This window comes from Apodemus sylvaticus, chromosome 12, assembly GCF_947179515.1.
Source record: "Apodemus sylvaticus chromosome 12, mApoSyl1.1, whole genome shotgun sequence".
NCBI classification, from domain to species: domain Eukaryota; kingdom Metazoa; phylum Chordata; class Mammalia; order Rodentia; family Muridae; genus Apodemus; species Apodemus sylvaticus.
In genome coordinates, this window is record NC_067483.1 from 50702763 (window position 1) to 50729105 (window position 26343).

A 26343-nucleotide genomic window follows, 5' to 3' on the forward strand; every position below is an offset into this window, starting at 1 on the left:
AAAAAAAAAAAACCAAAAAAACCAAAAAAAAACAAAAAAAAAAAAAAAAGAGGAAAGCCCGCAACAGAGAAAAAATATGTTCACATAACAGAACTGAGTCTTTAATTTTTTTTTTAAACTAATGTACACGGGGTGGTGTGTGTGTGTGTGTGTGTGTGTGTACGCACACATGCTTGCGCAAGTCTATGCATTTGCGTAAAGATTAGAAAAAAACTTCGGTGAGTGAATGCTCTCCTTCCACCTTTACATGACTTGAATAAGCTTCAGATTGCCAGACCCCCATTTAAATTCTTATATTTGAAAATTTAAAGTGCATACAGTTACTCAGAACAAATGTTTCAAAGAATTAATCTTTAGCTGTACAAATGTAAATAAATAAAATTTGAAACCTATTAATAAATTTTAAACAATCCTATAGTACTCCAAAGAACGAGTAAAATATTTTAATTACCTTTCCTGTGCTCTGTAAAATAGTTGTTCTTGTCCGCCACACTCTCTCTCTGCTGACAATATCTCTGGTCACATCTACCTCAGCATCCACAAAACTTCTCTGCTTAAGGGCAGTTATATCATCATCTAGATCGGTCTTGATAGTAGATCTTTTCTTAGCCATAATTTTGGCTTTGATTGCAGCAATTTTTTCCACTGACATGGCTTCAGACAAAGACCTAAAAGTAATTTATTTTTTAAATTTCACAGTTAAGATTCTTTCAGTATAGCCTAAACATTATGGCACTTAAATAGATTGGGAGAAAAATCAAAACCACTGTACATGGCAAAAAGCTTTTCTATAAAGTTGTATACTTGTTATTTTACCATCACATAGAACTTTTACATGTAACAATTCAGATAATACTCTAAAAACAAGTAGTTTATTTTTTATTTTGAGTATGAGTGCTTTACCTACATGTACAATTAATTGTGTGTCATTTGTATGTCTGGTGCTCAAGAAAGTCAAAAACAAGGCATCAAATTCCCTGAAACTGATCCTACAGGCAGTTGTAGGCCACCATGCTCAAGCTGACAACCAAACCAGCATCCTCTGGAAAGACGGTCAGTACTCTCAGCCACTGAACTCTCTCTCTCTAGCCTTGAATTAGTCCTTTCTTTAAAATTAAAAACAATTATAAAATACCTTGCTTTAAAAAAAAATCTCCCCAATAGAGCAGAACTAAATAAATAGTAAGGGTTCTTCTGTTTATATACCCTGAGTCTTTACCATTGTATCTATACCTATACCTCTATATATGAATATTACACGCAAGCACATAGGTCACCCTGGAATGGGATTAAAAAATCATTCTGCTAAAAACTTCAAAGTGTAGGTTTTTCCATGAAATGTATATGTCAAGGTTTTAAAACTATAAGCCACATATACAACAGACTACAGAATCAAACTTTATATGCCACAATCATCCTTTTAATTTCTGGAAGAGAAAACTATTAATTAAAACTTCATTATATGAAAATTGCAAGTTAAAAAAAAAATCACATACTGAAATACATGTATTTGAAAAGATTTTACATCTTCAATTTACTTGATTCTCAAATAGGCAAAAAGCATAGAGAAGCTATGCTTTCACAATAAAATATTAAAAGTAGACTTCATAAAATGATCATCATAGGTACAGTCTTATTTTTAAAATACCTTTGTTTATCAACAATGACACAAATAAAAATTGTAGTATGGAATGAAGAAAAGTACACTTCCTAGTGCTTTCGATTTCCTGGTGTGTTAAGAGATTCAGAGACAATAAATCACTATCCAGGGACTGGAGGAGACGGTCTGAGAGTAAGAGGATTAGCTGCTTTTGCAAGGGCCCTGGCTCAGTTCCCAGCACCAACTTGGTGGCTCACAGCATCCATAAATCAACTTCCAGGAGATCAGGATGCCCTCTTCTGACCTCTGTGAACATAAGACACATGGTATACAGAAATACATGTAGGCAAAATAATCATACACATAAAAAGTAAGATAAACCCATCTAAAACGTTACAGGAACAGCCAAAGTTCTTGTCTAAAGAAAAAAGTACATTAGGTTTAGCAGTACCTACAGAGAACTACAAAGTATGAAAGAGAGAGGTGGGGGGTGGAGGGGGAGGGAAGAAGGGAGGAGGGAAAATTTGATGAAAAATGTAATAAAAAATTCTGGTCTCACAGTAAAACAGTCTTTTATGGATGAGGAAACCACCCAGTTAAGGACTTAATCAGCATTGAAAATGTGTGGTATGTTTTTATAACATGAATGAGAAAAATAACTCAACAGTAGTTGAGGACTGGTACTCAGTAGTACTATCTTTGACTAGCATGTCGGAGACCATATATTTAACTAAGACCCATAAAAATGCAGAACCCAGTTCTCTCCAGGAGTAATTTAGGTATGGAGAGATGTGGTACTGGGTCAGCTCTGAGGTACAGACAGAAACCAGAAGGAACCTGTCCCCAGCTGATCCTTGGTTTCTGTGTCCTGCTGGCTCTGAGCATGGCTCCAGCTACATATGTAGCAGAGGATGGTCTTGTTGGACATCAAGGGAGGAGAGGCCCTAAGTGCCAAGAAGGCTTGATGCACCAGTACAGGGGAATGCCAGGACAGGGAAGCAGGAATGAGTGGGTTGGTAAGCAGGGGGAGGGAGGATGGGATAGGGGGTTTTGGGAGTGGAAATAAGGAAAAGGGGATAACATTTGAAATGTAAATAAAGAAAATATCTAATAAAATAATTATAAACATTTTTTTAAAAAATGCAGAACCCAGGCAAGCAATACCCAGGCAAGTCAGTCACGAGAACTCTACTAGCACAAGTAAGGGTCAAAACCACGGAACAGAAGAATTACTAACAGAGGTGTGGGTGACAAGAGGCAATACGATGGAATATATGCTAGTCTGTCATCTGAAATGTCAATACAGCATCCAAACAAGGACAGTAAAAACAAAACTATGCACTTGCTCATCAATTTTGAGGGAATGTGGCTCCAGTAGCATTGTAACAGCACAAATATTTTCAAACAAATTCTAAATATGGTCCCTCCTACATCCAGTTATCCTACTCAAATTTTAATTAGTATACCATAACATCGGTACAGATTCAATGTAATTAAAAGAAAACCTGATTAGACATGCACTTGTTTGGTGAACTTTCTTAAGTCTGCCTATAAAACACAGGATAACTTAGTTTACAGAAGTCCTGTCTTCTTACTGCATTTTAAAAATACTTTTTGTATAACAAAATTCTCACTTGATTTGTGATGTTACAGAATACTATAAATGAATTACCTAAGGTATTATATTTGCTATCTTTTTCTCCTCCTACTTTGTTTTGATCTCTGGCTGTGAAATTACTAAGTGGTTCCTTCTATCTCACCATTTTTTTAATATTTGTTTTCCTAACTTTGTTCAAATATCTAAGAATTGCTTTTATTAAAAAAATGTACTACAATATTTAAAAATAAACTATTCTAATTTGTATGCAGCATGAACATATTCTCATTTGCTTTAATCAAATCTGTAACTACAAATACTTCATAGCCACTGAATCTCATTTTACCTGCATGTAATCTTAGTATTGCAATGTATTAATTTATGTTTTCAAGGACTTGTAATTATAATTAGTGACATATCTGCACAGATCTTTAATAGCTAATAAGATCCATACATATTTATTGCTACCATGTAAATTATTTGCTTTATTAATGTACTTTAACAATTAAACATTTTGGCCCTTCTTTAAGAAAGTAAGAGTACCTTAAAACCTGAAGATAAAATTATTATTTCAGTTACAAAATGAAAACCTTGAAACTCTTTTACAGAATCCCTAGAGATTTAAAAACAGTATGCTAATTTTTATCTGATAAACATAAAACCATTTTAGAGCAGATATTCAAGATGCACCTGACACTTACCTCTCCTGAATGTACAACAATCCCCTAAAATCTAAAGCATGTAAGCATGTTTTTAGACAAATTCAAATTGTTTCCATTATATTTATTTTTGTGTGCACACATACATCCAGGATAATGCAGCACAACATATGCCCTGTGTAAGAGGACAAGTTGCAGGGTCGGTTCTCTTTCTACCATATGAGTATGGATATTAAACTCATGTCACTGGGTAAGCTTGGCAGCCTGGCCTTTAACCAGTGAGCAATCTGGCTGGGTCTCAAGTTGGCACTGGACTTTCAATTAGTAGACGTCTACTTCCAGCAAAAATGAAGTGCTGGTGATTGGATTAGCTCATCTACCAGAAAATGATTTGCTAAAAATACACAAAATAGTGGTTTACCAGATATTACATAAACACTGAATGACAGTGATCCTCTGACAAATAAACCTACAAGGTAATTCCTCTGACTTCCCTGTTTACTGCCTTAAAAATTCCCAAATAGGTCATAAGATGAACCCAGGCAGAACTTAGTAAGACCAAAGTCTTTACATGGTTAAGAATACTTAAGAGCAAGCTGCATGAAGATACTGGCATAGAATGATAAAAGATGGACTTAATGAAGGACTATCTAAACCTGGAAATAGCCACAACCCATGAAGTTTAAGGTGGTAATACAAAGTTGTTGTTCCCACAGGAAAAAAAAAAAAACAGGAAATACCCGATTTGAAGTCTACTTAAAACAGTGTTGCCTCTAAAGTTGGAATAATTACTGTAATTTATCTTTGATCAATGTAAAGTTCCCAGAAAACAAAGAAAGTCATGTCTATCTAAAGATTCTACTAGGATGGCTGGCTGAGTAGTTAGAAATCCCTGGAACGTTGGAATGTTACAAATCTATAGTCAAACTCTGGGACAGGTCCAGTGGAGGTGATCCATGCCTTTAATCCCAACACTCAGAAGGCAGAAGCAGGCAGGTCTCTGTGAGCTCAATGACAAGATGACCTTCAAGGTAAGTTTCAGGACAGCCAGGGCTGTTCTTACACAGAGAAACCCAATCTCAAAGAACCAAAAAGAAAAAGAAAAAAAGAAACGGTGAGATAGGAAAGAAGAAACTCTAAAGGGCCAAGAGAAAGAGAACCAGCTGTGCAGGCAGGTCAGGGCTCACATGTGTGCACACTTACCTGCCTGCTACAATAAGCCACACTGTTTCTTTCTCACTAGATGTTACAGACACATAAGCTCAGAAGCAACAGAGTTATATAACACCAACTACAACCTCTAACATCATGAAACAAAATAAATCTTTTATATTTCTCAAGCATTTATCACTACAGTCTAACCGAGAAACTTGGTAGTTGTACAGACACTAGAGCAATTACTTGACATTTTCAAGATTCAGGATCTAGTTTGTGTAAAGAATTTGTTAAGTTTGGAGAGATGGACTAGATAAATCCTAAATGCTATAAGGCAGAGCTTAATTCTTGTGGAAACTCAGAAAACCAGAATGCTCTAAGACTGAGGCTAATTATGAGGCTTAGTATGAGAGCGAAGACTATTAGGACTTACACAGACAGCTCCCAAGTTATATTGTTGTGAAGTATTGTCATATTTTTGTCCATGTTCCCAGACTTTAAGTGGGGCTAAATTTAAAAGTAATAGTAAGGCAGAGGAAATGTCAAGGCAGCTCAACATGGATACTACTAGCTGGTTTAGCCAAACTTACTGTAATAAATGTAAGCCAAAAAACAAGGAAGATCTGGAAAGTGCAGTACTAGAAAATAAATTCACATTATGACACAGTAAAGCATGGATGTTGATACAATCCTTTTTATTAAAGCCCAGTACTTTGCACCAAAACAGGAAAGACACTTTTAGGATTATCTCAGGAATTATCAACTGCAAACTAAGGATACAAAGATTTTACTTAACTCAATTGAAAGACCACTTTGAAATCACCATGTCCCTCTAACTTGGAACGTCATAAGACAATCCTTCCCCAGCTTTGGTCATTTAGAAATTCAAAGAAAACAAAAGCCATAATTCCAAGGTCACCAGCAATTAGTAGCAAATCATATCATGACAGTTTTGAAGGCATTAAGAATGCAAAAGTTGGGCTGGAGCGATGGCTCAGCAGTTAAGAGCACTTAAGAGCAGAAGAGACTTCTCTTCTGAAGGTCCTAAGTTCAAATTCAGCAACCACATAGTGGCTCTCAGCCATCTGTAATGAGATCTGATGCCCTTTTCTGGTGTGTCAGAAGACAGCTACAGTGTACTTAGATATAATAATAAATAAATCTTTACACTGGAGCAAGCAGGGCCAACCAGAAAGAGCCAGAGTGAACAGAGAGGTCCTGAATTCAAATTCCCAGCAACCACATAATGGGTCACAACTATCAGTACATTGTACTCATATACATAAAATAAATAAATAAATAAATAAATAAATAAATAAATCTTTTAAAAAAGAAGAATGTTTTTAAAAAAAAGGCAAAAGTTACAAGATCATGGCAATTTCCACCAGATTTCAATGGAAGACCAAACAGGCCAAACAATATGTGGCAGAGCCTGAGACAAGATACAATACAGACCTTAGAAAGTTAGAGATGTCAAAAGAGCATAGAACATAAGCCACACCACGTTAAAGGCAAAACACAGAGTCATGTGTACTGGAATAAGCCAGGCCACAGGGAAGGGCTGCTCAAGCCCACTGAAGCACACATATCACATGCATGTCCTGAATTCATAGGATTTAACATCTGCCCTCTGGTTTCTTTGTTCCCACTCTTTTCTATTCTTTCTCTCTCCATTTTAATAAGAATGCTTATTCTGAATTATTGTATGTTACAAGTATAGAACATGTTACTAAAATTTATAGGAACTCAAAGCTAAGAGATTTCTACTTCAGAAGAGACCTTAAGTATAACCTTCTGAATAATGTGGGAACGTTATTCAGGGAAATTTCAGGGTCTTAAAAAATGATAAAAGATGGACTAAATAGTTTGCATTATGAGACAAACATGAGTCCTTGGGAGCCATAGATATAATGTAGCATTTGAATAGATGATGTGTTAAAGGCCTGGTCGCTAACTGATGATGCTAGTTTGGAAGTTTCTGAAAACTTTAGAAGGTTATACTTAGCAAAGCAGTGGTTTACTGGAGTTAAGTCCTTGAGGCTATCGATTCCCTGGTCCTTCTAATTTCCATAAACACTCTCCCTGCTCCCCACCCGCCAATTGTCTCCTACATGCCATTTGAGGTAAATGACAATGGTCCCTACTGCATACTCTGCCTTACCACGCTTGAGTCTGAGAATAGAACCATGTACCTCTACACTATCCTCATCTGTTCTCCAATTTGACATACTGATGGAAAGTTAAAAACAGAAGTAATCTAGAGTAGGTTCTCATACTATAGGTTATAAGCAAATACCATGCCATTTTATCCAAGGGACTTGAGTACCTCTGGGTACTAATATCTGTGGAGAGATCCTAAAACCAATCCCAATAAATTCCAAGGGACAACTGCATTCTTCTAAACTTAGGGAACAGGGTCATAGAGTGAATAAAGATGCAAATGTAAATTGTTAGTAGTATCTAAGGACCCCATTTTCTACATACCTTTATATAAAATCTATACTACTTATTTAAGAAACACTTACCTAATCTGTTCAGTTTGCACGATCCCTTCTTTATGGCCTTCCAAACGAGCTGCCAATCTCTCTTTATCAAGGCGCACACACTCTTCATCCTAAAAATAATCAATGATTAGTAACATTTTAAGTTTTACTTACCTTATACATGGAAAAAAAATCACTACACAAAATTTCTTACCAAAATTACCACAGTACAGTTCCATATAATATTGTACTTAAGACACCTTTTACTTACACAAAGACAAGTGTATTTTGCATCATTTAAGTATGGAATGGATTTCTGATGTTCCTTGACTTACAATAGGGCTAAGTTCTAATAAACTGCATGTGCTGGCTACTTTTATGTCAACTTGACATTGGCCTGAGTCATCTGAGGAGAGAGAACCCTAAATGAGCAAACACCTCCATAAGACTGGCCAATAGGCAAGCCTATAGGGCATTTTCATAATTAGTGATAGCTGGGAAGCAATCCCTGGGCTGGTTGGCGGTCCTGGGTTCTATGACAAAGCGGAAAAAGCCATGGGGAGCCAGCAAGTAAACAGCCCCTCCCTCCATGACCTTCAGGTCCTGACTCCAGGACATTGTCCTGATGAGTTTCTGCCCTGACTCCCCTCAGTGATGGACTATGGAAATGGAAGTGTAAGCCAAATAAACCCTCTCCTCCCCAAGGTTTTGGTTTTGGTGTTTCATCACAGCAACAGGAACTCAAATTAAACTATCACAGCAAATTTAAAACATAAGCCAAAAATGTGTTTCACATACCTACCTACTACATATCATGGCTTAGTGTTGTTTTCTTGAACATATACATTAGCCTCCATATAATACAAAGCCTGTTTTATTATAAAGTGTTGGACATCTTATATTTTTTAATATTGTGCTAAAAGTAAAATAATTCTTCTAAACATATTGCATCATCAAAGAGCTTAAAAAAAGTACTGAAAAATCATCTGTAAGTTTACAATGTGGTGCCCAGACACTTATTTCTATGTGCTCTCCCAACCACTATTGTTTTCATTAAAAAATATATATATGTGCTTGTGTATATGTATATATGTATGTATATGTATTTAATTCATACTTCTAAAAAATGTTTTTAGATTTATGTGTACTGAGAATTTTACCTACAGTATGTAAGTGGACCAAATGCATGCTTACATAGGAGCTGGAGTTATGGGTGGTTGTGAACTACTAGTAGGTACAGAGAACTGAAACTAGGTTTTCTGCTAAAACAAATATTAATAGCTGAGCCATCTTGCCGCTCCCTATCAATCCATTCCTAATGAAAAAATATCTAACTTTTAAAGGAAGTCTTCATCAAAATTAATTTTTTTCATTTTAGATGTCGACTTTTTTTTTTTCCAATCTGGTGCTACAAGTCCTCAAATCTACCAAATAAGAAGTCAAAACACTAGAAGCAAAAAGCAAGCTCCTTGGAACAAAGTTCCTTCCTACAAAGTTCCCAATAGTCTATTTCAAAATCTTATCTGACAAGGATTTGTGGCTCATGGCTATAATCCCAGGAGACAGCATTATGACTTTAAAAACAATTTGCAGCTTGAGGTCAACCTGAGAAATATTATTTATAACTTAGAAAGCCAAGTGAAATTTAGTTTGAATAGCATACAGCTAATTAAGAATAAATCCAATTCAGTGACACCAATTTAGGTCAATGTTTATATTCAACAAATAAGGAGTAAAGTCAAGGTCAATGAATAAGACTATATGAAACTATATACAATACATTAGAATGCTTAAGACTTCAAAAGAGGAAAAAGTACGGGCTTCAATTCATGCCGTATTAGTTTTCTACCATATAAAAATGTTAAAACACAAAACAGCTGAAATAAATGCAAAGATATTTTAGCAAACACATTTTCATTTTTACCATTTGTAAGCAAGTTATAATCCACAATGGTCAAGGTCCTCAAGTAATTTTAAAAATTCAACCTAAATTTTAATCAAATCAGAAATACTGACCACATGTTTTCTTTTTCCTCCTTCCCACAGATGTTTTAAGTTACTGGTAGCTTTGGTATTTAACTTTTCTTGGGTGTTGAATTTTTAAAAAGAAAATGGTTACATTCTGATATTTTCATATTTCCAAGTAAATGATAGCTCTAAATGCATTCACTGTTTTAACAGTGGCCAAAGTCTTCTTTCATATGAGGAAATGGGGAAACTTTGTTTGCCTGCCACAAAATTCACACTCCGTAGAGCAGAATGGCTCAGCAGCCAGCCAGTGTATTGGTTCTAATTCTGGTTGTACAAACCTCAACAAGTCACTTTTCTGTGGAGTCTATTTACTCACTATAGAAGAATCTTAATTTAGAACATGGCTGCTCTCGTAAAAGATCACATTCAAAGACCTTCTAGGTCTGTGTGATCTGGCTGGAATACAGACACAACTTTAATCTCAGGAGACAGATGTAAGTAGATCTCTAAATTCAAGGATAGCCTGGTATACAGCAAGTTTCAGGTAAAGAAAAGCTTAGGTCTAGGCGTGGTGGTACACACCTTTAATTCCAGCACTCAGGAGAGAGAGGCATGCAGATATCTGAGTTCTAGTCAGTTCAGTTCAGTCAGTTCATGGAATTCAGAGGCAGTTTTACCAGGAGAGTTTTACAGAGACAGGTTGAAGAGAGAACAAGCTAGACACAAGTAAAGACAGAACGAGCCAGAGAATGAGAAGGAAACAGAAATTTAGAACATATTGCCAAAATTAGTATGAGGCCAGGCAAAGCAATTCAGTCAGAAACTTAGAGAAGCCAGACTGAATCAGTCAGCTAGCTTGGAAAGGAATTTGCACCAGAACAGCTGAGTTAAACCAGCCAACAGAGTTCAGAAAGAACTTGAAAGGGTGATCTTACTCAGCAGTATGTCTTAGAGGCAGAAAAAGTTCTAGGCCTAGACTAGACACTTCCAGGACTAGGCCTAAGTTAGCAATAAGGCTCCAAGATGACAATTACTACAGGATAAGTTACATTTATACCTCACAGAGGTTGAGTCTAGGGCTACTAAAGTCACAGGGTGGTAGTAAATAGTACAATACTTAATATGCCTACAACATTTATAATAGTATCTTTCTATATACCCAAAACAATGAGTTAGTTACCATGACTTAAAAAGTACAAGGCTCCTAATTCATCTAAAAATATACTTAACTAAAATTACATTGTTTTACGATCACGTTATTACTACCTCCACTGTATGTACCTGCCGACCAACATTACCCCTAGTTACCTAGTTACCCTTACTTGTAGAAGCTTTGCTGTTTACATGGCAAAAAAAGAAGTATATACATTAGTCTAAACTTAAAAGTATGTATATTCTAAAATAATATATATGGCTTCTAGTATTGTTAATACTTGTTATTTCTTTACTATAACTGATGTAGATTGAAAAAACTGCCAGATTTTAAATTCCTAGAAAATTATACTCTACATTCAGGTTTCCTATGCATATAGATAATATGGAGCTTGTTAGTAAGCATTAATAAGTATTTCTATATGTATTTAAAACTCCAAAAGATATCTTGCTCATAATAATAACTGCTCAACTGATGGTAACAGCATTTTAATTGTTCAAAAGTACACATTATGAGTAATACTATCTTCTAGTACACATACTCCATGGCATAGCTCAATCTAGTTTATTAACATTATCATTACTTTACATATTGCCACTTTTTGTGCTGAAAACACTTCTTCCTTAATGTTTTTCAAAATACAATATATAGCTTAGTAGTTACCACCACTATACAACAAATACTCTAAAGGTAATTACATTTCTTACCTGTTCTGTATTTCAAATAAATGTTTTAGTTAGAACCTAAAAATAACTTCAAAATACTCAGGCATTAAAGAAATGGTTGATATCTAACGAGCTTTTGAGAGGCTCTAATGTGCTCATGAGCTCCCGGACCTGTAGGAATGGAGCCTGCCTGAAAGGAGCCCAGGCTGTGCTCTGAAATGCTTATCTTGTTCCACATAGTCCTTCTGTTTCTCTCTGCAGTAAGGTGCAGTAAGGTGGGCAATTTCCATCCACTATGCCTTTATGCCACATTCTTTCTTGCACATGCCCAAAAACAGTGTGGTCGGACAACTGTGGGATAAACCATGAGCCAAAGCAAACCTTTCTTTAAGGTGTTTTCCTTGGGTTATTCTGTCACAGTGACAAAGTTACCAGCACACTATTCTAACCCAGTTGTGCTCACTAACACACAAGACATCTAGAACCTGTGTCAGTAGTATTTTAAGAAGTACAGCAAGTACTTCAGATTCACAGCCCTGAAAAGCAAAGGACATTTCCACACCACCTTATTCTCCAAGCTGGTGAACCAGAGCCCAGGACCAGCTCTGGCCTCCATGAGCATGTGGTTTTGTCATAATAGCTATCCTTTTACATGTGATTTATGAAGGCTTCCCTATAACAACAGTAATAGAACAGCAAGAGGTGGATGTAACAATCAAGACTACTGAACCCTGAAAATCTAGAAAACTTAGCACATGACCTTTATTTGATCAGCTAAGTTTCTCACCCTAGATGTAGGACACGGCATTCATCAATAAGGCAAAGAACAGCAAAGAAATGAAATGCCCTATTCTGAGAGCTAACACAGTAACACAAGTTACTTATTAGTCTATATTTTTTAGAAAAAAAAAAGCTGTTAGATTAGAATTACTATAAAGCTTTTTTGTTTGTTTTTGTCTTTTTTTTTTTTTTTTTTTTTTTTTCTCAAAAGAGAATTTTTCTGTGTAGTCGCTCTGTACACCAGGCTGGCCCTCAACTCATACACCTGCCTCATCTACCTGTCTCTGCCTACACCTGAGTGCTGAGATTAAAGGCATGAGCCACCATTGCCCAGCCCATGAAGAATTCTTATTTCTACACAATTTCACTTCTATAACAAAACAAATCATTTTAAAAATAGAATTCTATTACCTCAATTCGTGGTTTCTTTGCTTCTGCTAAAACTTCATCTGCAGCTCTTTTGACTACAACAAAAATAAATATAATTAAATGTGTACTTTATGAAAGGTGTTTTATTTAATGTTCAAGATAATGATGTATCAGATGTACCTTGAGTAGACCGCTGAAGACCTATTTCCAAGGGGGCACTCCTGTCTATGCTTGCTGATGTTGCTGAAAATGAAAAAGAAACATCACATAAGCAGACCAGTATCTGAATGTAGATATTTTGGGTGTTATTCTAAGGGAAACACTCAATCTTTGTTTTATTTCTTATATCCATAGGAAGACTTCCCCAGGTAAAATGGTTTCAAAAACAGCTCCATAACAGTGTTTTACTAACAAGATAACTCAGAATTAGAAAGTCTGTGAAAACACAACTATTTTTTTAAAATTTAGCTTACAAACTACTGAGATGCTAATTACTGAAGTTAATTGGTCACTTCAGACTATACTCCGGTATAGCAAACATATTTTAAAAGTATGCTTCCCCAAATACTTAAATATGCACACATCATAGAACGTACAAATTGTACTTATTCACAATTAGTAAGAAACTTCTAACTAACCTTCAAATTATTTATTTTTGAATGCCTCAAAATTGAGAGAGAGAGAGAGAGAGAGAGAGAGAGAGAGAGAGAGAGAGAGAGAGAGAATGAGAGAACACCTGGTCCCTTCCACCAAGTTCCTACTCCCCTATATAAATAACTATTGTCTTGTATATCCTTCTACAAATATGAGAAATATAATTATACTTTATTGGTACTATTTTCCACAAGGCAGCATAATATGCAGAATATTCTGAAACTTGTTTCCCATTACAAAAGAGTATTAGCTCGGACACCCCTTCCACTTCAGTAGCTGATCCTATTATATCGAATAACTATAATTCATTTGACTGCTTCTCTATGAGTAGCCTTCTAGGTCTTTTGTCATATTTTACATTTTCAAGTATAGCTCTAGACCACTTCCAAATATAAGGTGTCTTCTTGTTTGTGATGCACTGTTCACATCCTCAGGAAGGGTATAAAGTGACACAGCCAACAATGCTGAATGCTTCCTGACAGCCTCACCAGGGTTGAGTGACAAACAGCAACACATAAGACCTGATTTTTGTATCCTTAAAATTGTAATTATTATACAATAATTAAATATACAAGTGATTTACTACCTTTTCTGTTAATTCTATGATCACTCAAGTTGTTGGTCTTTTGTGCATCTATCTATTCCAAGGTCCCACTTCATGTGTTAACTAGTCCTACTGACCCTTTTTCTTTTACACAGAAGTTAGAACATTTTCCAGCTTACCAGGGCTTTTTGTTATGATACAGAACTTGCTTTATTTTTATCAAAGCATTAATTGAAAATCCCACCATCTCCAATTGATGTGACATATGTCTTCATTTCAATATTAAATTGGTATGTGTATTTCTAGAATCAGATAAACTGCTATCATACTATTATAAGGCTAGTCTGCCTCACATCTGGAGTTTTGTTTTGTTTTTGGTTTTTTTTTTTTGTTTTGGTTTTTTTTTTTGGTTTTTCGGAGACAGGGTTTCTCTGTGTAGCCCTGGCTGTCCTGGAACTCACTCTATAGACTAGGCTGGCCTTGAACTCAGAAATCCACCTGCCTCTGCCTCCCAGAGTGCTGGAATTACAGGTGTGCGCCACCACCACCCAGATGGAAGTTGTTCTATTAACATATCCACTGACTCACTTTCTCAGTTATACGTCTTTAAATTTTCCACTCCACAATGATTATAGTCTTTGCTCATTATTTTCCTCACATTTTTACAACACTCAATTTCACCAAATAAAATTTAAAATTATTCTGTAATAATTTTAATTACAGTAGTTCTACTACTGTAGAACTACTGTTATTTTAATAAACAGTAGTTCTACTGTTCAAGAAAAGTTGTCTAGACTTTTGATATCATGTTTTTAACTCTTATTAACAGTTAAAAACTTTGTGTTAATTACAACATGCCTACAAACATGATATTAACAGCTATTCAACTTTTTCATTGACCGAGTAACATGTTTTACAAATTAACAACAACAACAACAAAAAAAAAAAACGCATCCGAGAACTAAATCTGTCCTGGGGAAAACACAAGAAATGATATGGATAAACAACTCACTGAGACTCTCCAGAAGTGACCCTATTTACCAGATGAATCTGAGACACTTAGTAAACTGAAGAATCCTACACTCCCTTCAACACACTTTTTAATGGAAAGAAAATTAGAGTGAGCCTAAAAAGGAAAAAATAAAATACACACACACACACACACACACACTTTCTTTTTAACCAGGTATATACTATGAATATCATGTTCCAAATAATTAAATGCCTTGAATCAAAACAGACAAAACTAAATTAGAAGTCTTTTTTCAATTTTTCTATTACAACTGCATTTGCAGGAATGGTAGTCCTCCTCATCCCTTGTTTATCTCACAAAAAAGTAGCAAGATTGCATTCTGCATAGTGCTCAAATATAGTTTTAGGAGTAAGTATAGAAGGCCAGTAGTAAAGCACCTGCCACACAAACCTAGCCATCTGAGTTTGAGTCCTAGAAGCCACATAAAGATGGAGAACTGACTCGACCAAGTTATTCTCTGCCCTCAACATTCAAGCTGCGGAACATGACATCATATACACACATACCGACAATTTTGGGGTGGAGGTTCAAAGAGTTGAGCATTTGCTAAATGAAAATAGCAAAAGAAAACAGTCCTGGAGGTCTTCCTATTATCTATAAGATTCTCTATACACCAACATTAGAGCTTAAAACAAGGAGTAGAATGTGTTACATAACTGCTATCACTGGCTTATTGGTAATAAATTCCATCCCAGGGAAGATGAGGTGTATTTCTATAATATCAACTTATATATAGTCTATAAGAAAATAATCATTCATTCAGTTCAGTATCTACTATGCACTATTGTTCTAAACGTCAATGAGTAATAAATAAAGACAACTGAAACAACTGTTTCTATAATGTTCATTCTCAAAAAGACACCACAGACGTATCCAAGTAAGCAATAAATGTAATTTCAGGTTAAAAATATGTTTTTTTAATTACATGGGATTTTATTTCATAAAGAAAGGTATGAAGGTGGATGCCATTGTATACTCTAGAATGGTCAGAGACATCCTCACCACAGAAGAACAGACTGATGTAGCCCTGAGGGAAGCGGAGAGCCTAATGACAGTACGGACAACTGACGGCAGAACTGCAGACGCAAGGCTCTGAGATTAACTAGACAAATGCAAGGTCAAGAACCAGCTGCTCTGAGAAAGAAGACTGATAGAAGAGGAAGCCATCAAGATTTAGGCAGAAACAAAATCATAGCAAGACATAAGAGCTTTATCCTCACAAAAAGTGTGACAGAAACTGCAAAGGGCTTTGCATAGGTAAACGGTGCAATTAAATACTTTTCAAAAACAAATCTTGTTAGATACAGAATGAGCTGTAGCAAATAAAGAGCAGGAATATGTGAGGAGGTTTTAGAACAGAGAAAGGAAGACAAATGAGATAGGGTTGCAGGAGAGGAAACACTGTCATGGTTTTCAAGGCAGAGAAAAGGACTTACAAACGTTGCAGATATGTCAGAACTGATTTGCCACCAGAGTTTAAGGACTAAGTCACTACACAGTTATGTAAGGTACACCACTCCTAAGATGAGAACAGACTCAGTTTTGTTTTATGTGGGTGGAGATGGCAAGAAGTAAATTAGGCACTCTATTTTGGACATGTTAAATTTCAGATGCCTGTAAAACATTTAAAGGAAGATGACAACAGTAATTTATAAATATGAAGAAGAGTCAGTAGGAGAACAAAATACAGCTAACACTTGAACATGAGGGTTGGGGCACTGATGCTCTCATGTTGAAAACTCATGCTTAGATTTGACTTCTCAAAAAAAAAAAAGGCTCAAAAAAGAATATACTGCTGTCTACGAGAAGGTACTTAACAATAACATACTCATTAGCCCATATTTTAGAATATTTTACACATGATATACAGTGAAATATCTAAGAACTGCCAGAAATCACTTCATATAATAATATGTAATAGCCTCAAGAGGTGATCAGATTACAAGATTACATCACATGACATTTTAAGCAGATAGCTATGCTGACTCAGCTTACTACAACTATAATAAATGACTATGAAACTATAACATACTACCCTTGATTTTATAGTTATTTACTGCATCTTATGTTTACACGTCTCACAACGGTGAATGATAGCATATAATAGAAATATATCCCTGTGCCTAAGTTCTGATAAGCTTTAACTGTGTCTAATAAACTTTTGTATTATAAATGAATAAAAATTAGGGATGGAGAGATGGCTCAATGGTTAAGAGCACTTGAGTTCAATTCCCAGCAACCACATAGTGGCTCACAGCCATCTGTAAAGGAATCCAATGGCCCCTTCTGGTGTGTCAGACATACCAGAAGCAGTATACTCACATAAATAAAATAATAAAAAAATGTACACATTTATGAAATACCTTCTTTTTGTCCTTGTACTTTTATGTTTAAGCTATTATACAACATAACACAGCTTTTTTCATAATTTGTGATGGCTAACGTTTTTCAAGACTGGCACAAATCTAAAAACCAAAACAAAAAATCCCACCACATAAGTGGACCTGTATTTATTAAATCCAAACTATTCAAAGGCCAACTATATTTGGACCTTAGCAATATGAATAGAGCAGGATATTTATAGCTTAAAACTTGGAAGATGTCACCTAGAGATTTTGGAGTTTCAAGAGAAAAAGAAAACTCAAGCCATAAGAAATGTCCTGGCTAGTTTTATGTCAACTTAGCACAAGTTATCAGGGAAGAGAAAGCCTCAGTTTAGAAAATGTTTCAGTAAAATTATCTGTAGGCAAAGTGTATAGTGCACGTTCTGTCTTGGAGACTGATGTGGAAGGGCCCAGGTCCCTGCAGGTGGTAACAGTACTGGGCCCCACAGTGGCCCTGGAGGCCTTAAGAAAGCAGGCTGAGCAAGCAGTGAGGAACAAGCCAATAAGCAACACTCCACAACAACCTCTGCATCAGCTCCTGCCTCACGTTCCGGCTCTGACTTCCCTAGATGATGGACTATGAGCTGCAGGATGAAATAAATCCTTCCATTCCCAAATTGATTTTGTTCATGGTCATGGTATATCATCACAGCAATAGAAACCCTAAGGCAACAAGGTATAGGCATGACAAGAAATATATTGAAAGATGAACAAAATGGAAAAAAAACCTAAGGTCTGGTGTCCCAAATGTCAAGAGAAAGACTTCAAAGAAGCGAGTGTCTAACACTATCAAATGTTCATAGGTAAAGTGAGTAAAAAGTGGTAATTCTCAGGTGTGTCTGAGTTCAATGAGACAGTGAGGATGAACGCCAGGCAGAAGAACATCAAGAAAGGTAACAACTAAGCAGTGACAGTCTGTCACTCGCCCTTTTTATAGTAATAAAAAGGGAACAGTGATAGAAATGTGCAATCAACAATAGTTTTTAAAGCATATATCTCTTCTACATCTCTTCTCAAAGGTAATAGTTGAGAAGGAGAAAAGAGTAAAGATAGAAATAATGTACAGAGGCAAAGTCTCTGACATTATAAAAAGAACACTCACACAAGTAGGGGAATGACAACCTAAAAAGAGACAGTTTGTGCAACTTCTGGGAGAAGCACGCAGACACAGCTTCTGGTAAGGAATTTAGTGGAATACAAAATTTCCCACTACATCTATTTTGAAAGGAAAGCTTAAAAAAAAAAAACAATATTTCAATATTTAAGAGTGAGAGCAAGTTTAGTACTCACAAGCTTCCCCATTGAGATATCCAAGTAGATCTTTTCGGTCAGGTCTTCTAACCACAGGAATATTTTCAGTCTGAAGCCAAAATTTCAAATTAGATATTGAATAGAAGCAACTATGAAACTTGATAAATACCATGTAATCTCTGAATTTATTATCTAGCAAACCTTGATAACATATATTTAAAGTCACATTTATTTTTAAAAGTGTTAAAAAGAATCTAAAAATTTTGAAAATTTCTCAAATGTTAATTTTCAGTAATTTACTTTTGAAATTTCATAAAGATACATTCAAGACAGTTGTTTGAAAGTAATTAATAACTTTGTCTTTTTGAAAGTACCAATCCCAGGCTCTCAACCCTTGGCTTTCCTGTTATTTCTGAATTGCACTCAGGATGTTGTAAGACCACAATAAGGCGCATCTTTTTACTCCCAATGCTGTCTCACTTTATACAGTATCTGTAGTGCTTTTCCCACACACAGACCAAAGCTCTTCATTAACTATTCAACTGAAATTCTTCCTTATGAACTATAGAAACACTAGATATATAGATAATAAGAATGAGAAAAATAAACTATAAAAAATGTTAACTGTAGTATTTAACCTTCTACATCTCTTTTTTCCCCTTAAGTGTATATAAATTCAAATAGCAGAGAGGAAAAAAAGATTTGAAAAATTCTGTGTGAGAGCATGAATTTGAATTTAGAAAAATGAGTAGTTTTTCTTTAATCCACCTACAATCATCACTTGTAAAACTATGATTATAATTGGGGCTATGAAGATAGCTCATCAATTAGAGCACTTGCTGCTCTTACAGAAGACCAAAGATTAATTCCCAGCATTCCCAGTTACAGGTTGCTTCACAATTTGTGGAAGGGTTTAAACACTTCTGGCCTTCTCTGGTATCTGCACTCAATCATGTGTCCTTAGAGACACACATAGACACCTAAGTAAAGAAATAGCACATCTTTTTAAAAGATGATTAAAACAAATAAAATCAAGTCATCAAATCATCTTGGAGCTGATTTTTGCCATTACCACAATTTTCCTTATCAGTTTTCTAATGTAAACAACAAAGTACAAGAAAAACTGGTTGCCAAGGGATTACACAGATTAAAATCTTTGTCAACTATTATAAACAAGTGATGAGAACCCTCAGTATCACTAGCCAATTACATCACAAGGACCACTGTGTCACTACACCTATTATTTGCACTTTTTTCTTACTTAGCTGAACAAATAATCACTTTTTCTTCAGCTTATATATAGAAAAACTTTTAATTTATAAGGAATATACATATATATTCCTTATATAAATTTGTATATATTTATACAAGTTGAAAACCTACAAGTATTTATTTCCTTGTTATTTTTTTTTTAAAGATTTATTTATTATATGTAAGTACACTGTAGCTGTCTTCAAACACACCAGAAGAGGGCATCAGATCTCTTTAAGGATGGTTGTGAGCCACCATGTGGGTGCTGGGATTTGAACTCATAACCTTTGGAAGAGCAGTCGGTGCTCTAACCCACTGAGCCATCTCTCCAGCCCCTCCTTGTTATTTTTTAACCAGCATACGTAGAATATTACATATACCTGAGATAATATTCTTTTTAGTTTTGTTTTGTTGTTTTTCTAGAGAGGTTCTCTATGTAGACCTAGCTATCCTGGAACTCATTCTAGAGAGGAGACAGGCTTTGATCTCACAGAAATCCACCTGCATCTACCTCCCAAGTACTGAGACTAAAGGTATGCACTACCAGCACCCCAGCTTGAATTGATGTTCTTTAAATTACTATCTCAAAGCCTGATCGTGTATTTCAGAACCATTTGAAGTATGATTTACACCCACAGTACAAGCCACCTGAGAAGCTGCAGGTCTACTGACACTCAAAGACCCCAGGGCCTTTCAGGATCATAGCACCTTTCCAGAAAGAGTCACCACACAACAGAGCAAGGAACATGGCAACTTAAAAGATAACCTCTAATCTGTAAAGCTACAGAACTTTAGACCTCTGCCCCATGTCATTTAGAAAAATTTTAAGTAAAACAAGGGTTATATCTTATGACTATAACTGTAAGTCCTAGAGTCCACCGTAACAATGATAAGTACTAGTTATGAACTATATATAACCACTCATAAGAGCAGTCTTGCTAGGTGGTAGTGGCATGCACCTTTAATCCCAGCACTCAGGAGGCAGAGGTAGGAGGATCTCTAAGTTCTAGGCAGCGAGGTCTACAGAATGAATTCCAGGACAGCCAGGGTTTCACAAAGAAACTCTGTCTCGGGGAAGAAAAAAAAAACTCTGTGTGTGTGTGTGTGTGTGTGTGTGTTGTGTGCGCGCGTGTGCGTGTGTGTGTGTGTGTGACATTTAAATCTCTAAGTACTTATTTACAAATAATTCTAATTATTGCTTAATTAGACTTTTAAAGAGCTTATTAAATAATGTAATGGTCAATTATTAATTTTCCCTACTACTTATCAACTTTAAGATTTTTAAAAGTTTATCTAACACTAAATAGCATGTTTATTACTCAGAAAAACACACCTACTGAAGCAAAATAAATGATGAGGTACTCTCAACTGATCCAAAGTTATTATTCACAAAAAACATCAACCATCTCTACTTTGAAGGAAGGGTTATAAGAGTAACTTTCACACAGCATAATGCAGTCCAGCAGCAGTGTTAGGCAGCCAGGAAGTAGCTCTAGTGATGGAAGGCATGATGATGACTTTACAAGGAGTTTGTTTTGAGAATATTCAGACATGAAAGTATTGCTTCAAATTAATAAAATGCAGTAAAGTTAAGACAGTTTTTAGAGTAGATATTTGATTACATCAATATCTCCAAACTAATTCTATGTCTGGTCCTATCAAGGAATCTGATAAGGACCACTTTTAATAAGGGCTAACAGGCCGCAGCCTCTCTCAGCAGAGTACTTGCCTACAAGCATGAAGCCCTGGGTTCAGTGTCCAAAACCATATAACAGGACATGATTGTAGACACATCCAATCCCAGCACTTCAAAGTAGAGACAAGAGAATCCCAAGTTCAAGGTCGTCCTCAATTACACGGGTGCCAGAGACCAGCCTAGGCTACATAAGACCTGTGTCCTCCCAATACCCAAAGAAAGTATCTGGGGAACCCTTTATTTGCACATTTATGACAATCTGCAACATCAAACTCAAAAAACTCAGAATCCTACTTATCAGTTTTTAAAAGTTCCTTGCCAGTGGAAGAGCCTAATCATAACAATCTCTGTGAAATGAGATATTTTTAAATGTTTAAATGTTTAAATGTTCCTAATAATTTCCTCTCAACAATGAATTTTCAAACACTGAGAAAGCAAATAAAACTGAAAAACAATACATTTGTCTATAAAGTACAAAAGGAACTTTTTCCCCCAATTGCTGATATAGCATTTTATTACATATACATTATACATCAAAACCATCTTTTATAAGAGAGGAAGATATTCTCTTGCAGTTCTCTGATATTGTAATGACCATAAAAGAACTGTTTTAAAATTCTAAAGAAATACCTCTTTACGTTGGGTTTATTTATTGAAATTTTCATACTTTAGTACTAAATTTATATTTTTATGCCTTCTTCCCCTGTCATGTTTATATTAAGAAAAGTTTTCTTGAAATTATACTATAGTTCTGAATTATCAGAGTTCTTCCACATATATTTTGAAACATCTATATGGTGCTTTTAAAAGTTGTTCTAAACATTACCTATATTTTACATGAATAATTAAAAATCAGAATAAATCACATAGCAGCTTAATTTTCACTCTTCATGACAATTTCAGACATCTGACACCCATGAGTGAAGTTACCTATAATTGTTTGAAGTTTTAAAATGACTTCTACTTACAGCTGCACGCCGGACGTAAACAGGATGCGAAAGGTGCACATTATTAAGGAGAAATAAGATAGAATCCAATGTGTAGTACTCTCTGGGTTGGCCTTCCTTTCCAGTCCTAAAATGATTAAGGCATGACTTTTATTAAGATTTTTTTGAAGATTTATTATTTATTATATATAAATACACTGTAGCTGTCTTCAGACACTCCAGAAGAGGGAGTCAGATCTCATTACAGATGGTTATGAGCCACCATGTGGTTGTTGGGATTTGAACTCAGGACCTTCGGAAGAGCAGTCAGTGCTCTTAACGGCTGAGTCATCTTTCTAGCCCTTTTATTAAGATTCTTAAGTTAAATATTTGACCTTAGTTACACGCATTCATTTATCTATATCCAGTTGATCATCTGGTATAGTTAGTATTTAACATAGCAAAAATTCACATGCAATATAATCTTTCATGGTGAGTGAGTTGTTATTGGAGCAAAAGAAGACAAAAAATGCAATAAAAAAACAGGGAGAGTATATAAAGTCATACATTAAAAATACTATATATACTTTTTTTTTTTTTTTAGGACAGGCAAGGTCTCGTGGACCCCAGCTGGCTTCCAATCTGCATCACAGCTGGGGGCAGCATGTACTCTCTCCACCATATCTCACTGTATGTGATGTTGGAGGTCAAGTGCAGAAACTCAGACACATCACATCCTCAACCCACTGAACACATTTTTTAAAATAAGACCTAAATTGAGTTCTGGACTCTGTCAACAGAGAAAAGAATAAAATCCAACCAGCTGCACATGGAAAGGATTATCCATAGACAACCAACTACTTAGATGAAGGGATGCACTTACAAGACACACATTGTATAACTCTTTCTAAACAAGATGCTGCTGTACAACATCCCCAACAATATTCTGTAAGTTAAAAGGAGATGATCCTTACGACATCTCTCAAACTAGACCAATAAATCAAAACTAAACTGTAAATCTGATCAAACAATGTAGTCTTGGGGACACAAGCTCTCTAATGCAGACATACAGCTTCACAAGCCCTTCCTTTCTCCTCCATCTTCTTATGATGATGGACGGTTCAACTGCATGAATCCATTAAATACAGCTCACTGTATTCTGTCCTAACCCTCCTTTACTAGCCTCTATTGTCACTTTTCCTCTAAACAAGTGCTTCTCAGTCCTGCTGATGCTACAGCCCTTTAATACAATTCCTCGTGTTGTGACCTCCAACTAAAAAATAATTTTCATTGCTACTTTGTAACTGTAATTTTGCTACTGTTATAAATGTAACTATGTTTTCTGATGGTCTCAGGTGATCCCTGTGAAAGGGTCCTTCCACACCCTCCAAAAGTATCTCAAGCCACAGGTTAAGAACCAATGCTCTACACTGATATAGGGCAAATCACTCATTGTTAATTATTATGCAAAGTAGTTATCATTAAAAATAGAAAGCACTGAATGCATTAAGGGTACTAATCTTTTATAGATGTACATTTAGATGTGCATACATGTACATTTTCTTCTGCTGAAAATTCGATGTTGAAAGTTTCAAATTTCTTTTAAGTTTTACTGTTTCACTCCTTTGTACACTCTTGTCAAAGCATGCTCTTTCCAGGTCTCATGTTTTAAATCTATAGTTCCCCCGCAACGGAAGGCTATCCCACTACCTCATTCAAATACTCAGCTGTTCTTTAAAGTTCACTGGTCTATTCATTCATTCATTTATTCCAGGCTTTGTAGAATGGGAGAAACACACTCCGATAAATACTGCCCCACCTACAACTAAACAACTGTTCTCCTCCTATGCGCTGCAAAACATTTCAGATCAACTTAATCTGTTTCACCTTTTCTAGCCAAAATAGCTTAAGGAAGGAACCAGAGTTTTAGGTTGTTTTTTTCCCCCCAAGTTAAACTTCCTTTATCCCTTGGGTTTTTTAAAGAAAAAAAATATTCATTGAAACTCAATAAAATAATTCTGTGTAAAATATTTCAAAGAGTAAACTATGGGAAACTCAAAATATCACTTAATCAACATTTCAAAAAGGCAATTAGTAAGTCCAAAGAAATCTTAACATTTTCTCGTTTTTAATTGATCATAAAGTCATTCAAACAAAATGGGTAGCAAAATTCTGATTCATTCTAATTATCAAAGAGAAGCATCAATGGCAGTAACATCATTACAGAGTTCCCAAAGGTTTATTCAACTTGACACTCTGTAGATTCCTAAACGACTTAAATGCATGGCATCCATGGAACAACAGTCCCAAACGTTTTCCTCCTTTGAAGGCGCTTTCTGAAAAGCACATAGGCTCAATCTCCCAGACCCGTATGTAAAACTCACTGCATTTCACCAGTAACTTTCTCCCCAACAAAGTCCTGCTTTCATCTCCAACACTGATTTTTTTGCAGACCTCCAAACTCTCCCGATCTTTCCTAAACTGTAAGTAGTAGTTGCCTATTCCCTTCGCCCCCCTTGAGAAATAACATCAACCTTCCCTATTATGAAAAAAAGAAAAAGAAAATTACCGAGGCGCTCGAAGAGCCAGAGGAGACAGTTGCAACACATGGCAGCCTCTGGGAGATTTAAAAAAAAAAAAAAAAAAAAAACTAAGAACAAAAAGCGACTCGGTGGCCGCCAGATGCTGCGATCGATCTCCTTCTAGACCTCGGTCCAGGTAGACGTGCAGCAGCCCTCCACTGCGCGGACAACCTGTACAGACTCAACACCAACTGGCAAGTCGGAAACTCCCAGGGTACCTTTCAAACCCTTGGCTTCTCCAACCCAGAGAAGACTTGACCGCTCTAGAATCCGCTCCACTTCTTCCCTCCTCGCCCTAAAAGTACAACTTCTTCTTCAGAGAATAACTTTTTCCCCGGAGCACCCATTTTTCCTCTCATCCCCGAGGGGCTCCGGGAGGAAGGAGGGCTTAAGGGAAGAGGGCGCCCGGGGGCGCCCGCCGCTGCCCCGCCACCACTAGGCCAGAGACACGCCGCACTTACCCCCAAACTACATAGTTGGTCTTCACGTTCTTGGGCCAGGAGAACTCCCCGAAGATCACTTCATCCCCCTTGACCACGATCTCCTTCTTCTGGATGTTGTACTGTCGCAGGACGCTGAGCACGTCCGCCATCTTCGCCCCCCTCGCCGCTGCCGCCGCCGCCGCCGCGGGCCCCGGGCACCGCCGTCGCCGCCGCGCCCGCCGCCTCCTCTCGCCGTCGCCTCGCCCTCTTCCCCCGCCGCCGCCGCCGCCGCGAACCAACAGCCGCCACACTAACAGCCGTCCGCGTCTACGACAGCAGCACGGGCAGAAGCCACCCAGGCCGCCGAGGACCCCGCGCTATATAAGGCAAGGCCCCGCCGCGGGCTGCCCGCGGAGAACGCCTGACTGACCCACGCTCCGCCAGGGCCGCGGGCCGCCGCCAGGGGGCGCCGCGGACGCCCGAGCCGACGCGCCTCCCAGACGCCCGCGGGGCACGCCGCCGACACCGGGGAAACTGGGAGCCAGCCTCGGCGCGCCCCGCGTGCGGTGCCTCCGCGGAATCGGGCCTGGCGCGGGCTCCAAGGCTCGCACTGGGCGAGCGACAGGTGCGCGCGCACCTGCTGGGCGCTTCCGCACTTTCCATCCCGGAGCGCGCTGGGTGATTTCCTTTCCCTGCGCCAGCCTGCTCTTCCCTCTCTAGAAAGCTTCCTTCCCTGGAACCTTTAGAACCACTTCCCTACCTTTCTGTCCGCAGCGGAGCCGCACTCCGCGAAATATCCTGTCGCCGTGGTCAGGATAAGCTACTACGGAAAGCTGGAGCCTTGGAATGTGGACTTTTTCAAGTTTAGGCTGGGTTTTAATTAGGGTGTCTTTGCAAAGAGGAAGAGTTAGGTGGAGTACAATTCTGGTACCATTTGTTAGTCACCGGTCTCCCAACATCGTTTGATTGGTGAACAGAATAAAAAATCAATACGAGAATAAGCTGAAAGCATCCCAGCGCGTCGACGAAGTACCAGTCATTGTTGACTGTAATCCCCTCCGTTCTTGGAAACAACTTTTTTTCCATCCCGGCAGCTTCTCCCGGGTAATCACAAAAGCCTCCAGTGGTTTCAGGTTATGAATGGAAGAAATACTCCTTCAGAAACCTC

At 37.1% G+C, this 26343-nt stretch overlaps 1 protein-coding gene across 1 annotated transcript in view; it reads right to left on the bottom strand.

Moving 5' to 3' along the window:
• Cdc73 (cell division cycle 73) overlaps positions 1-25547 on the bottom strand; it is a 109519-nt gene extending 83972 nt beyond the window's left edge. Inside the window, exons 1-7 of the mRNA XM_052199861.1 lie at positions 25215-25547; positions 22214-22319; positions 18338-18407; positions 12613-12675; positions 12475-12527; positions 7537-7625; positions 452-668 (exon numbers count right to left, since the gene is read on the bottom strand). Of these exons, the coding sequence (XP_052055821.1) occupies positions 452-668; positions 7537-7625; positions 12475-12527; positions 12613-12675; positions 18338-18407; positions 22214-22319; positions 25215-25345 (729 nt within the window). The 5' untranslated portion in view covers positions 25346-25547. The remainder of the gene's footprint in view (positions 1-451; positions 669-7536; positions 7626-12474; positions 12528-12612; positions 12676-18337; positions 18408-22213; positions 22320-25214) is intronic.
• Positions 25548-26343: the final 796 nt, after the last annotated feature.